Source organism: Scyliorhinus canicula, chromosome 21, assembly GCF_902713615.1.
Source record: "Scyliorhinus canicula chromosome 21, sScyCan1.1, whole genome shotgun sequence".
NCBI lineage: Eukaryota > Metazoa > Chordata > Chondrichthyes > Carcharhiniformes > Scyliorhinidae > Scyliorhinus > Scyliorhinus canicula.
The window spans coordinates 36,492,373-36,506,177 of NC_052166.1; the positions used below are offsets into that span (position 1 = coordinate 36,492,373).

General features: G+C 44.9%; 1 protein-coding gene across 13 annotated transcripts in view; it reads right to left on the reverse strand.

Moving 5' to 3' along the window:
- Positions 1-12,214, reverse strand: part of cacna1ba (calcium channel, voltage-dependent, N type, alpha 1B subunit, a) — a 739,085-nt gene extending 726,871 nt beyond the window's left edge. For 10 of the 13 annotated variants that reach the window (XM_038781861.1, XM_038781863.1, XM_038781856.1 and 7 more), the window contains exons 1-2: positions 11,464-12,103; positions 9,271-9,376 (exon numbers count right to left, since the gene is read on the reverse strand). In XM_038781861.1, the coding sequence (XP_038637789.1) occupies positions 9,271-9,376; positions 11,464-11,726 (369 nt within the window). In that variant the 5' untranslated portion in view covers positions 11,727-12,103. Of the gene's footprint in view, positions 1-9,270; positions 9,377-11,463; positions 12,104-12,161 lie in introns of those variants that run through there. The other 3 variants (XM_038781858.1, XM_038781855.1, XM_038781850.1) reach the window with 2 other exon arrangements.
- Positions 12,215-13,805: the final 1,591 nt, after the last annotated feature.

Below are 13,805 nucleotides of genomic sequence, written 5' to 3' on the forward strand. Positions count from 1 at the left end.
TTGTGCTTAGAGAGTGTTATGGTGTGAAGAATAAATAAAAAGCATAAGCATGTGGGTGTTCCTTAGCAATTGGGGCCTTGTAATGTTGAGAAGCATTTCAGTTTTTGTTTTAGCTGAATTTGTGGGAAATGGCTGGGAAGTTGTGGGAAGTTGGAAGCAGGCCATTGAGAAGTGAATAGCTTTCAAGTCTGCCAGGGGAAGCTGGACAGGCCAAGGGGGTTTCAAAGATGCAAGCTTCCTAAGGAACAAGAGGCAATCCAAAATGTTCATAAGGAGATAATTGCAGTAACTAGATTTAAAGTGGGACAGCAGACTTCAGAGGTAGATCTTGGGCGCGATTCTCCGCTCCCCAAACCGGGTGGGAGAATCGCGGGAGAGCCGGGCGACTCATGACACATACCCCTGGTGCCCCCCGCAATTCTCCCACCCCCCGCTTGCAAGAATCGCCGCTCGCCGTTTTTCACGGCGACCGGCGATTCTCCGGCCCAGATGGGCCGAGCAGCCTGCCGTTCGCGACCGGTTCACGACGGCGGCAACCACACCTGGTCGCTGCAGTTGTGAACATGGCACCAAACGCTGGTTTGACTCTTGTGGGGGGCGGAGAGGGGAGTGAGCACCACGGCCGTGCTCAGGAGGGGACTGGCCCACAATCGGTGCCCACCGATCGTTGGGCCAGCATCTCAAAGGGACGCACTCTTTCCCCTCTGCCGCCCCGCAAGATCAAGCCGCCACATCTTGCGGGGCAGCAGGGGGAAGACGGCAACCGCGCATGCACGGGTTGGCGCCGACCAACCTGCGCAGCTGACGTCATTAGGCGCACCGGCCGCGTCATTCTCGGCGCGCCGGGCCTTGACGCCAGCGACAAGGCCCAGTGGCCGAGAATAACGGAGCGCTGCTCCTAGCCCCCCGGGTGGGGGTGAATAAGGTGAGAGAAGCGGCCTCCGAGGCCGTCTGAAACTCGGCCGAGTTCACGACAGCCTTCTCGATTTTCCACGGGAGCGGAGAATTCCGTCCAAAATATTTGATGTAATTTTAATCGTCAGGAAATCAGGAGTTAAAGCAATTGTGAGCTGTTTGTACGGCAGTCAAGACAAAGAAATCCTAATAGGTTTGATGTAAAATCCTGGACTGGATTTTGAAAAAGAAACTGTTAAGTGAGAGCAAATAATGAGAGAAGACTTTAAAGCCTGTTTTGGGGAGTGGAGTTTGGAAACTTTCACCTCGGGGGTTTCTGAGGCGAAATCGACAGACACTAACTTGGGTTCAAAGTGGAGTGTGTGTATTTGACAACAGTCATAATCGTGTACTGAAAAGGGACTTATTTTTTGTGTTAACGAGACCATTGTAACTTAATATGTACTTGGTAATCCATGTTAATCTTTAAATATGTGTGTATTTGTTAAGTTAATAGCAGAGTAAAGGATTATTGCGTAATACTCTAACTTTTTGTGTTTAATAAATATTACTTTTCTTGTTGTTAAAACTAATTAGCAGTCCTGTGACTCTATTCCTCATGTTTCATTTTTAAAAATTACAGTCTTTTTAGCCCAGGTTCCAGTCTGGGATTGTGCCATCCAGTTATAACATCAACTGGGATCGTAACAAAAGTTAGGGCTCATGTAGGATTTCAAAACGTGGAAAAAGGGTTATTGGATGTTGATTCGTAATCATTTGTTGGGAAATTGTGAAATGTGGAAAGCAAGTTACTGGATGGTGAGAAATAAAACTTGTTTTGGGATTTATTGTTAAATGGGGTGATCTGTGAATCCTTAAAATGAGTAAATAGGGCATTGCGTTACTAGGCAAAATAATTTGAGTCACTGTGCAGTATATTGTACAGGCTAGAATCCAAAATGGTGTTGCAAATTGCTGAAGCTTCCCTAAAGACGGAAGGTGTAAAATTGACTGGTTTACAGGAAGTAAACAACAGTCAGTTAACTGAATTGGCAGATTAATTGGAGTTGGGATTACTTGCAGGGGTAAGGAAAGGTGACACCATTGAAAGCAGAGCGAAACATTTAAAATTGCCAGGGTTGTCAGATAGACCAAGCATTTTGAAAAGTGAGGCAATTGAATTAGCTAATGTTCAATTAAAAATTAAACAATTAGACATGGAAATGGAAAAAGGAAAATAAATAGAAATGAGAAAACTTGAACCAGAGATGCAGGAAAAACATAAAGAAAGGGAAATAGGCAAAGAGAGAGTTTTTCCAATGGGAATTGAAAATAGCGAAGTTAGCAATGGAAGAAAGGGAAAATAAGAAAGAGAATTTCAATTTAAAATGCCGGAAGTTAAACAAGAGACACTAGGGCAGTGAGGAAGGAAGCAGTTCTAGACATGACTCTAGTGGGGAAATGTTTAAATTTATACAAGCCCTTACAAAATTTGAGGAAAAGGATGTGGAATCTCGCGTTATTTTTGTTGAAAAGCTAAACAGGTGTAGTGCCCAAAATAAATTTGACCATTGCTTTTACAAAGCAGACTGGTAGATAGAGCTGCTGAGGTCTATGCTTCATTGTTGGAAGAGGTATCTGTAGGGTATGATGTAGTGAAGGAAGGTTTCCCTAGTGTGCATCAGTTTGCTCCTGAGGCATATAGGCAGAAATTTCAAAATGCAAGAAAACACCCTGGACAAACTCATACTGAATTTGAGAGAGTAAAGCAAAGTAATTTTGACCATTAGATATAGGTATTAAAGATAGAGGGCGGGATTCTCTCAGCCCGGGGCCGGGCCGGAGAACCCCGCGACCGGTGCGAATTGCACCATGCCGCCCCAATGCCGGCCCGCGATTCTCCGGCATGGTTGGCACGGCGCCGGTCGTGGGCCGCTCTACGCGGCCAGCCCGCCGATTCTCAGCCCGGTATCCACACCTGCTCTCAGCCGGTGTGACCTCGGCGTGGAAGGGTCTGGGGCAGCCTGTGGTGGGGGAGGGGGGTCCGACCCCGGGGGGGGGGGGGGCCTCCGATATGGCCTGGCCCGCATTCGGGGCCCATCAATCGGCGGGCCAGCCTCTCTGGCTGGGGGCCTCCTTTCAAAAAGTTAAAACTGTTAGATAGGCAAAAGAGTTAGCTGATAATTATGAACTGCCCATAGAACCAAATCTTTTTTCCATAGTCCTTTAAATCTATCCTTCTCATGTTTAAAGGACCAGATAGATAGGCAGCACGGTAGCATGGTGGTTAGCATAAATGCTTCACAGCTCCAGGATACCAGGTTCGATTCCCGGCTGGGTCACTGTCTGTGTGGAGTCTGCACGTCCTCCCCGTGTGTGCGTGGGTTTCCTCCGGGTGCTCCGGTTTCCTCCCACAGTCCAAAGATGTGCGGGTTAGGTGGATTGGCCATGCTAAATTGCCCGTAGTGTCCTAAAAAGTAAGGTTAAGGGGGGGGGGGGGGGGGGGGGGGGGGGGGTGGGGTTGTTGGGTTACGGGTCTAGGGTGGATACGTGGGTTTGAGTAGGGTGATAATTGCTCGGCACAACATCGAGGGCCGAAGGGCCTGTTCTGTGCTGTACTGTTCTATGTTCTATGTTCTAAGGGCGACAGAAAACAAATAGTCAAGAAAGAGGTGGAACATTTAGAAATGGTCAAAAAAATTCACATGAGATCAAAAAGGAAGATGCTGAGGATGGAAGTGACATTCAGAGGCCATTGTAACAAGGTGGGATATATTTGGACAGATTGTTGGAAATTAAATGGAAGGCCAGTTGCAGTAGTAGCAAAGGAAGCATCTGAAAAGGAAATGGCTGTGAAAACCGAAGGAGTGGTGCAGGTGAAAGGTGCTCATTCTGAATCAATGAGAAAGAGGAATAGATCTCAGGGTGGCTCAGACACTTGTTTGAGTACTGGTGAAGGAAGTCAGGCCAATGGATATTCTGGATGGTTTGTTTCAAAAGGAGAGGTTTTCCCTCACTTGTCGAACAAAATAAGTAAAGAAATTAAAACTTTATGAGATACAGGAGCAATTATTGATGGTAGCTGATTTGCATTTCAGAATGCAAACCACTAAGAGAAAGCATAATTATGAAAGAGGATTTTAAAGTGTGTTTTTGGTAGTGGAGTATGGGGGGATTCTGAGGAGAAATCCACAGACACTAACTTGGGTTTAGAGTGGGGTGTGTATATTTGACCACAGTCATCTTATGTGCTTAAAAGGGACTTTATTGTGCTAATGAGACCATTGTCTTCAGATATACTTTGTAACCCATGTTAATCTTTAAGTCTGAGTATACTTGTTAAAATCGGGGATGGGGGGGGGGGGGGGGGGTAAAGTAGTATTTTAAAATAATTCAACTTTTGATGTTGAACAAATATTTTTTTCTTGTTATAACTAATTAGCGGTCCTGTGTCTCCATTCCTCCATGTTTTATTAAAAATAAGTAAAGCTATGGTCTTACGAGCCAGGATTCCATTCTTGGATCTTCCTCTCCAGTTATAACACCAGCTGGGATCGTAACACAGCATGGGACTACCTGGGAAGCAGGTCTGACTTTGCATCTCAGGTCAAGTCTGGCTTTAATACCACTCCATAAGATTTGCATCAATCCAAAGCCAAAGCTAATTTGTAGTTGCACTAAACTTGCAGTGCCAATGCATGCTGAATGCAATACATTACTGTTGGCATCATTTTTGTTTATAACTTGATTTTCATCTCCACTTTTCATATTGGGATTAGCAGGAACAGGTCAGGAACTACTTACAGCAGAATGAATAAACTTTCCTCAAGGAGCCTGAAACGTGGTGTTGATTGAAAGAGTTTGATGTGCTAAGCTGAATATAAATAATGATGGGGTGCTGCAGCTTCACCAGCCATTTTTCACTCAAAATAAAAACAGAAAATGCTGGAAATCCTCCACAGGTCAGGCAACAACCGGAAGAGAAAAACACAAGTTAATGTTTCAGGTCAACGATCTGATGAAAATATTCTCGCCTGTTTGAGAGTTTCCAGCAATGTTTTTGTTTTTATTTCAGATTTCTAGCATTCCGTGGTTTTTCGTTTAACAAAGTGACAATCACTGTATTTATCCTTCGAGCAGTGCTTAAAACTTTGCACCACTGTCATCGTTTTTGTGGCAAAAAAATAGAAGTGCAGCTGAGCTAATACAGCTCTTGCTGGTGATTAGTTTTTAACCACCATGTTCTGGTCTGCTTACAAGAAAATTGGAAAACTATGAATTATTCATACGTTGGTGCTGACTGCAATGAATTATTTTTTTAATTGAAATGCAGATTTTTTTTCAGGGTGCTGCACAGATGCTTTTAATTGAAGAATACTGTGCTGGTTTAAGGATGTAGATTTTTAGCTGGGTACTTTTTTCCCCCGGAAATGGCATGATGTTGCCAGCTACTATTTACAAAATGTGCCACAATACGTTGCATATGTTTTTGTTGTGCAGTTGCTAAACAATCTCTTAAGAAGCAGAATTTTACAAGTAATAATATTTTCCAGCATATGTGTTGCTATTCAAAAAGCCATTGCCTTGATTAAAAAGCAAGAAAAAGCCAGTGGTACAACACTGCTGAGCATAACAGCAAGTTTGATGCAGTGCCACCATATGTAAGGAGATAAAGGCACATAGCATTCTCAATTCGGCCCAGCTGCTGATTCAAGCCATGCAGTGAAATATTGCCAGGGTAGTGTCAGATGGGGATGGCTCTGCTGATTTACGGCAAAATGCTGTCCATTGACCAGCCATTTTGAGCTCTGTACACAAATCAACTGTGCACCCTTTGTCAGAAGTACAGGTCTAATGTAGATCATTGCCTATCACTGGCAAGTGAAGACTGCTCAATCAAACATTACAAACTGAAGGGAATACATCTTCAAACACTTCACCCTCTGGGAATGGCAAGTCCATAAACTAAGTTTTGCACAATGGCTCCTTGCTTCATTTTGTTTTTGTAAATGGAAATGGAAATGTAACTGGTCTGATTAGTAAGTTTGCAGACGACACAAAGATAGGTGGAATTGCAGATGGCGATGAGGACTGTCAGAGGATACAGCAGGATTTAGATCGTTTGGAGACTTAGGCGGAGAGATGGCAGATGGAGGTTTAATCCAGACAAATGTGAGGTAATGCATTTTGGAAGGTCTAATGCAGGTAGGGAATATACAGTGAATGGTAGAACCCTCAAGAGTTTTGAAAGTCAGCGACATCTAGGTGTACAGGTCCACAGGCCACTGAAAGGGGCAACACAGGTGGAGAAGGTAGTCAAGAAGGCATACGGCATGCTTGCCTTCATTGGCCGGGGCATAGAGCATAAGAATTGGCAAGTCATGTTGCAGCTGTATAGAACCTTAGTTCGGCCACACGGAGTATAGTGTTCAATTCTAGTTGCCACACAACCAGAAGGATGTGGAGGCTTTAGAGAGGGTGCAGAAGAGATTTACCGGGATGCTGCCTGGTATGGAGGGCATTAGCTATGAGGAGCGGTTGAATAAACTCGGTTTGTTCTCACCACAACAACGGAAGTTGAGGGGCGACCTGATAGAGGTCTACAAAATTATGAGGGGCATAGACAGAGTGGATATTCAGAGGCTTTTCCCCAGGGTAGAGGGGTCAATTACTAGGGGGCATAGGTTTAAGGTGCGAGGGGCAAGGTTTTGAGGAGATGTACGAGGCAAATATTTTACACAGAGGGTAGTGGGTGCCTGGAATGCGCTGCCGGAGGAGGTGGTGGAAGCAGGGATGATAGTGACATTTAAGGGGCATCTTGACAAATACATGAATAGGATGGGAATGGAGGGATACGGACCCAGGAAGTGTAGAAGATTTTAGTTTAGACGGGCAGTATGGTCAGCACGGGCTTGGAGGGCCGAAGGGCCTGTTCTTGTGCTGTACTGTTCTTTGTTCTAATCTGTGAACTAGCAGGAAGTGAAGAAGTACAACATTTATCTTGAAACAACTTCTCTCTGAAATACTAAATATGAATAGTAACGTAGTTCACTTAGTAAAGCCAAGTGACAAATGAAAATTGTCGCTGATACTCCTGTTTTAAAATTTTGTTTACAATAGCCAATTAGTGAGTAATGTCAGATGTGCAAATGTCTGGAAGCTCTTTCTTTCAAAGTTAAAGTGACAATTGTTTTTCAAACTTTTTAAAATTGTCTGGATTCAGCACAATCGGTATTTTATTTATCAATTGCGAAAGCAACATTCTATTTAATTTATCTGGTGAGTACTTGTTGTGCCCCTGCTTTGAAAAAAGTAATCAATAAGCCATTTACTGTACTCTGATTAAACTACAGTATTTGGAGGTGAGTCCACCCACTTGTGTAAAACGGTATGTCAAGGGACTATGGATTCGATTGACAAACTCCAATTAGAAAAAGTTTTTAAAAAACAGATTTCACATATTTTATAATCCAGTCAATATGGTTACCACTCAAAACTGCATTCATCAAAAATTATACAATTGGACAAGCTGATGTCCTAAATCGCCCCATTTATACTATTTATAAAATGTGAATATCCTAATATCTTTGTGGCTGAGTGTTTAAAAGACTTGTTAAGTGTGCAAAACGATTTCATATCAGGAGAAAATCCTTTTTAACTTATTTCCCTGATGTCATTGATTCTTGCTGGAATATACCTCCACAGGTTGGTAACTTAGCCAAATGCCTGTTCTTCATGGTTGAGCTTGACACTAAACGATATAGAGCATTAGATTGTCGGAACACTCAGGTCATCCATTTTCTCATCTGATGTCTAGATATGTGCTTTTTCCAGCAGACGTGACTGGCTAAAGTTTAGGAGTAGGAATCCGGCGTGATCTTCCCACTTGAACCCAAGAATGCCAAAGTAAATTGTACAGACTGGGGATAAAATCTGAGACTTTATGGATGAAACAGCACAGTTGTGCATCGTCTTTATCAAATGAGACATTAGGGAGTGTAAGGTTTTTTTCAAAAATCTCTAGCGTTAGAGGTTGATTACTAAATCGATTAACCAGTGTAAAACAAAATGATACTTCACTTGCAATTTGAGTTTTAGTGAATGAACGAGATTATAGTTAATGGACAGAAGGATATTTTGATTGATTCAGAACAACTATAAAACCTGTGAGTTAATGCGTCTCAGGCACTGATCTTTATTTTCTGTCAACTTAACATGATGAAAAATCACACATACTGGCAATAATTAAAGCAACCATTTGCATTTATATGAACTGTAGGTGACCTTCACCTTTCCAGCACTTAGTTTCACCTTGATCAACACCAACTTATCACAAGAAGCATATAAAAAAACAAATCGGTGCCTTCTCATTCTTTATTGCCTAATTAAAGCACAATTATGTGTCTCAGTGATTAATGTGCCACAGGGGGAGAGCCGGGTTAGATCCCATTGTGTGAAACAGTTTTCTACATCACGTTGCTGACAGTAATGTTGTATTTCAAATTGACAATGCAAAATTGGGGCTTTTTTGAATATAATATCAAAAGTGGGGTCTGGTCACTCAGTATAACCAACTCAAGAGATTTTAAAAACCAGTATGGGATTCATTCCACATGGCACCAAGGTGTAAGTTATTTATTTTCAAGAGGTAACTATTTTGCTATTATTTCTCATTTGCAAGTGATTGTGCTTTCCATGAAGATTCCATAAATGTTTTGTTTAAAACATTGCTTCATAAATGGAGAGAGACCAGGAAAAAAAGATCATTCCCACTTGTTGCTTACATGAGGAAAGTAGCTTTTTTTCTGCTTTAGTTACCCACATCATTTCTTTTATACTGTTGCTATTTCTCCAAGTATGATTGTTTGTTTTGTTTAAGGTGGTTTTACATGAGTTGTTTGTAAATGGATAGCCTCTGCTGAAAGTGTTTATTCTTACATTTGAGCTGTTGTTCCATTCACTCCTTTAACTCAAATGGATACAAAAGCTAAGTTTCACATTCTTTATATGTTCCTTGTATAACTCAGAAAAAGTGCTCCTCCCCTCCAATTTTTTAACCACAACTGGGCATGTTCTTGTTTAACAGCAGAATAACAAGATAATCGGCTGACATGTTTGAAAAATGTCTTTTTGCTGATAGATTTGGATGGGAATCATACGGCTCATGAACAAGAATAGGTCCAACTGGGATAAATAGTCCAATTCTGTGCTATTCTGTACAATTCTGGATAATGCTTCAAACTTAAAGGTAATGGGAGTGTGGCAAAGTTATGGAAATTACTCAATCTGTAGCTCTCTTCTCTCAGAGAGTAGAGCGTTCAGTGCCAGTTTAATAGCAAGTGTCCTGAAAAATGTAACCAGCATAAAGGTACTCACCAATCTCTCAGACATTGGTGTTTTATCTCCAACAGGAAGGTGTTGCTCCAATGCTAAGACAATGCAGTTTGCAATAATGGTCGCTAGTATCATGTATTCAAATGGAGTAAGTAAAGTTAAGGAAATTAGCTTTCATAATCATAATTACCTTATTTCTGCCTTTGACTTGTAAAAACACATTGTTTGAAATAAAAGATAATTTGGTTCAAACTTGTAATTACTTGCCACCATTCAATAATCTCGGGCAATGAGGATGTAGATATTTTCAGAATCAGCATATTTAATTCCAGAATAATCCCTATGATATTACATGCACCTTTTACCCCAGTAAAGTTGAATAGAGGCAGCAGGGTAGCACAATGGTTAGTATTGCTGCCTCACAGTGCCAGAGACCTGGGTTTGATTCCAACCTTGGGTGACTGCCTGTGTGGAGTTTGCACAGTCTCCCTGTACCTGCCTGGGTTTACTCCGGGTTCTCAGGTTTCCTCCTACAGTCCAAAGATGTGCAGGTTTGGTTGGATTGGCCATGCTAGTGTCCAAAAGGTTAGATTGGGTTACGGGCATAGGGAGGGGGGATGTGGGCCTAGGTCGGATGCTCTTTCGGAGGGTCAGTGCAGGCTCAATGAGCCAAATGCCCTCCTTCTGCACTGTGGAATCCAATGGGTGGCATTCTGGGACAGTGGTTAGCACTGCTGCCTCACAGCTCCAGAGACCCAGGTTCAGTTCCGGTCTCGGGTGACGATCTGTGTGGAGTTGGTACATTCTCCCCATGTCTGTGTGAGTTTCTTCCAGGTGCCCCAGTTTCCACCCACACTCCAAAGATGTGTAGGTTAGATGGATTGACCATGCTAAATTGCCCCTCAAAGTCCAAAACGTTAGATGGGGTAACTGGGTTAGGGGGATAGGGTGGATGCTTGGGCTTCAGTAGGGTGCTCATTCCAAGGGCCAAGGCAGACTCAATGGGCCGAATGACCTCAAGTCGATCATTCTATGATTCTACTTAGAGCCTTCCCCCCACGTTGAAGGTGCAAGGTTGAATTAGAGACAGTCTGTCCTGATGTTGTGGGATCTTTTACAAATTGGCAGTCAGGGCAAACACTGGTTGAGCTGAAGTTTGGGGACACTGGAGATGACAGCACCTCCCCGGCAGAAGAACTACATTATCCAAGAAAAAGTCGCCCCCGGTACTGTTAAATCAAGAAACTCATATAAATAATGAACCAGTGTTCAAATCTTAACCAGAGGAATCGATAAAATCTGCTCACTATAACGTATATACCCAGATATACTACAAAGTATTTCACACAAACACAGTCAAAATAATTGATCCGTGTTTATCCGAAGTAGAGGATGATTCTCTTTGCTGCCTCCCCGGCTTCGCCATTTCCAGGAGGCTCGCCCTGTGCGTGGGCGCCTTTCAGCACCCTGGACAGCGGCACTGAGCAGTGAACAGCGCCCTCCGCCAGAACACTGAACAAAAAACACACACAAATCCAGCAACTTTCTCACAAAAAAACACCTTCGTACTGCTGCTCATCTCCCGTGTCGGGAAGGGCAGTTTCTCCCTACGAATGCAAGGAAACACTGGACTTTTTTTCTCTCTCTCTCTCTTTATTTTTACCCTTATGGTGCACAAGTTAGCAAACGGGGCGTGATCGGAGCACCGAGATATTCCCGAGGGTCGGTGCGGGTCGTTGCAAGTGTTCTTTTTTTTTTCTAGCTCGGCTTCAACATACGGCGACTGGCAAGAGAACGCGTGCGGGTCTTTACACCCAAAAAAAAGAAAAATAACTGGGGCGTCCGCATGCGAAAATTATCGATTTTAGTGTCTGCCAGTAGAATTTAAAAGGAGTCCAATCCATTGCTGGTTGACTGGTGCTAACGAATTGGCTCCTTCCTTTAAAGCACATCTGGACAAGGCATACATGTATCTATCACATAAACCGGTAAATCAGACAGCGTGTGCCTGTGGACGAGACTTGCTGATCTTACATACTATCAATAGGTACTGTGATTATATATAAATAGAAAACAACAGCCTCCTTTGAGACGAACAGCAACACCACACAAGCTATCCAGGCACACGCCCAGGCAACGATGGGTTAACCTTTGGTAGCATTGCACCTCCCTGTATCCTTTCCAATCTGGATGTTTCATATATATATATACACACACATATATATAAAAGGATATGGCCACTCGGTTATTCTTTTGGCATATTTTCGTATGATGTTGTCCTCACTGAATATAAAAAGTGATCTGTTGACTGTAAAACAGTTCTGACGGACGGGGATGGGGTTGTAAAGAGCCATGGTCCTGGCTCTCTGGGCCATCGATTTGGAGCCATACATCCCTCTCTGGGCGGCCTGGGGACCACCCTGGCGGCTCGCCGCCCCTCTCCCCCCGCCGGCAGGACCTCCATACCGAGCTGACACGTCGTCTCCGAAGCGAGCCATTCTGGAAAAGTAAACCACACGTTAAAATGCCACCTCAGATTAGCCACGGGAGGAGGGCGCATCACCAAGGCAAGGAGAGGTCTCCCCTTCCTGGCTGCGGGCAGGGAGGCAGCGGGCGAGGCAGGGAAGGGGCGAGGTGGATCTGGCAGTTCAAGCCTCCTCTCATCACCGGGCGACGCCGAGGCAAGTCTTCAATCCCATTCCCAGAACTTCCAGTGGGATCAGCGCAAATCAACTGGGAGTCATCGCCCCCAGGAAAGCGAGCAGTTGTTTTTTTTTAAATAATACAGCCGCCTCTTTAAACGTCTGCTCCTGTTTTGGTGAGCCTGTGGATATTTTGAAAGCAAGAGCAGCAATCGACACACGAGCAGTTGTCAATTTCCAGATGCTGAAAGTAACCAAATTTCCCAATCTCAGCCCCTTATAGAAACCTACCCATGTGATTCCTCGAAGCCAATCAGCAAGAACACTCCACCTTTATTTCCAAACCATTTTAGGCAGGTTGGGGGGGGGGGGGGGGGGGGGCGGTGCGGTGATGTTGGTTTCGCTTCTTTTTTATTCTTCAAAAAAAAATCAAACACAAAAAATGAGCACACATCAGGAATTGCATCGTCCTCCAGCGCTGGAGAGGAGCCACGCGGAGCCCAAAGCCTTTGTCTCGCCGCCTGGCGGGTTGAAGGTGTGCCCGGGAAAGCTGGTCAATTCCAACAGGAACAAAGCCCAACAAAGACAGGCGTGTCCGGCGTGCACGCGCACTGTGAACGCGCGCATATACACACATACACACACACAGCAAGCGGGCACATCTAACACCGTGCGCGCCGCCAACGCAGCCACAGAAAACTTTTACACAAATTGTCTCGACAATGCAAACTTCATCCCGCCCCCCGGACCACCCCGGTGGGTTCCTGTGTCCCCATAATCACACACACCCCTACCCCCGTGCCATCATCTCCTCTGTACTACCCCCCTCCTCATATGCCATCCCCTGTGCCCAACCCTCCACCTGTGCCCACCCTTACCCCTGTGCCACCCCATTCCTCTGTGCCCACCCCAGCCCTGTCCTCGCCCCCTGTGCCAACCCATTCCCCTGCGCCCTCCCTCGCCCCATGCCCTCCCCGTGCCCGCCTCCTCCTCCCCCTCTGCATCCTCTCCCTGTGTCCAGCCCTACCCCTGTCCTCTCCCCCCGTGCCAACCCATTCCCCTGTACCCTCCTTCTTCCCGTGCCATCCCCTCCTTCTGTGCAATCCCCTCCCAATGCACCTCCCCTGTGCCCTCGCCCTCCTCCTCCCCCTCTGCCCTCCTCCTCCCTCTGTGCCACCCCCTCTCCCTATGCCCTCCCCCCCGTGCCACACTCACCCCCTCCCCCGTGCCACACTCACCCCCCTCCCCCTGTGCCACACTCACCCCCTCCCCCTGTGCCACCCCTCTCCTCAACCTCAAAAGGCCGAGATGCTTTTTCTCTGCAAATTCCTCCAGGTTACATCCTTGTCCCTCCAGATTTTCTCATCGGGTGCGTTGTCACCCCATTCATCGCTGGCGACGCTGAAAAAGACCTCGACATATCCCCGTTTTATTTTTGTTTAAATCAACAGGTTTTGAAGCAACAGGTTAGCCGGTATTGGCCACATAAGCAAGCTCGCCCAAGTTTAAACTCAGCAAATGGAGGTGGCTAGAAGCTGCAAACGCCCATTTGATCTCGAGGAGACTCGAGTTCTTTAAGGTGAAATCTAATTGTGGCAGAATTGTCCTCGAAATGACTAGCCAAAAGCAATTTCACCTCAAACATGTGTATGTATTTTCGATATATTCTCTGAAACTGGGATTTTAAAGTCATCATTATAAATTCCAAGGATTTAATTGATGAAAAGATCAAAAAACAGCCCCTGGAAAGTGTAAACGGCGGGAAATGGTGAGGTGTATAAAGGGCCACTTTGATCTCGCTGCAGAGTGGAGCTTGTTACAGTGAAATTACCCCGGGTGAAACTGTCTCGCTCCAGCTGAAATCAAACCTGTCAGCGGTTTGAGTCTGAATGCGAGGGGGGGGGGGGGGGGGTTGCGGGTTGCTTCCAGCTGTTC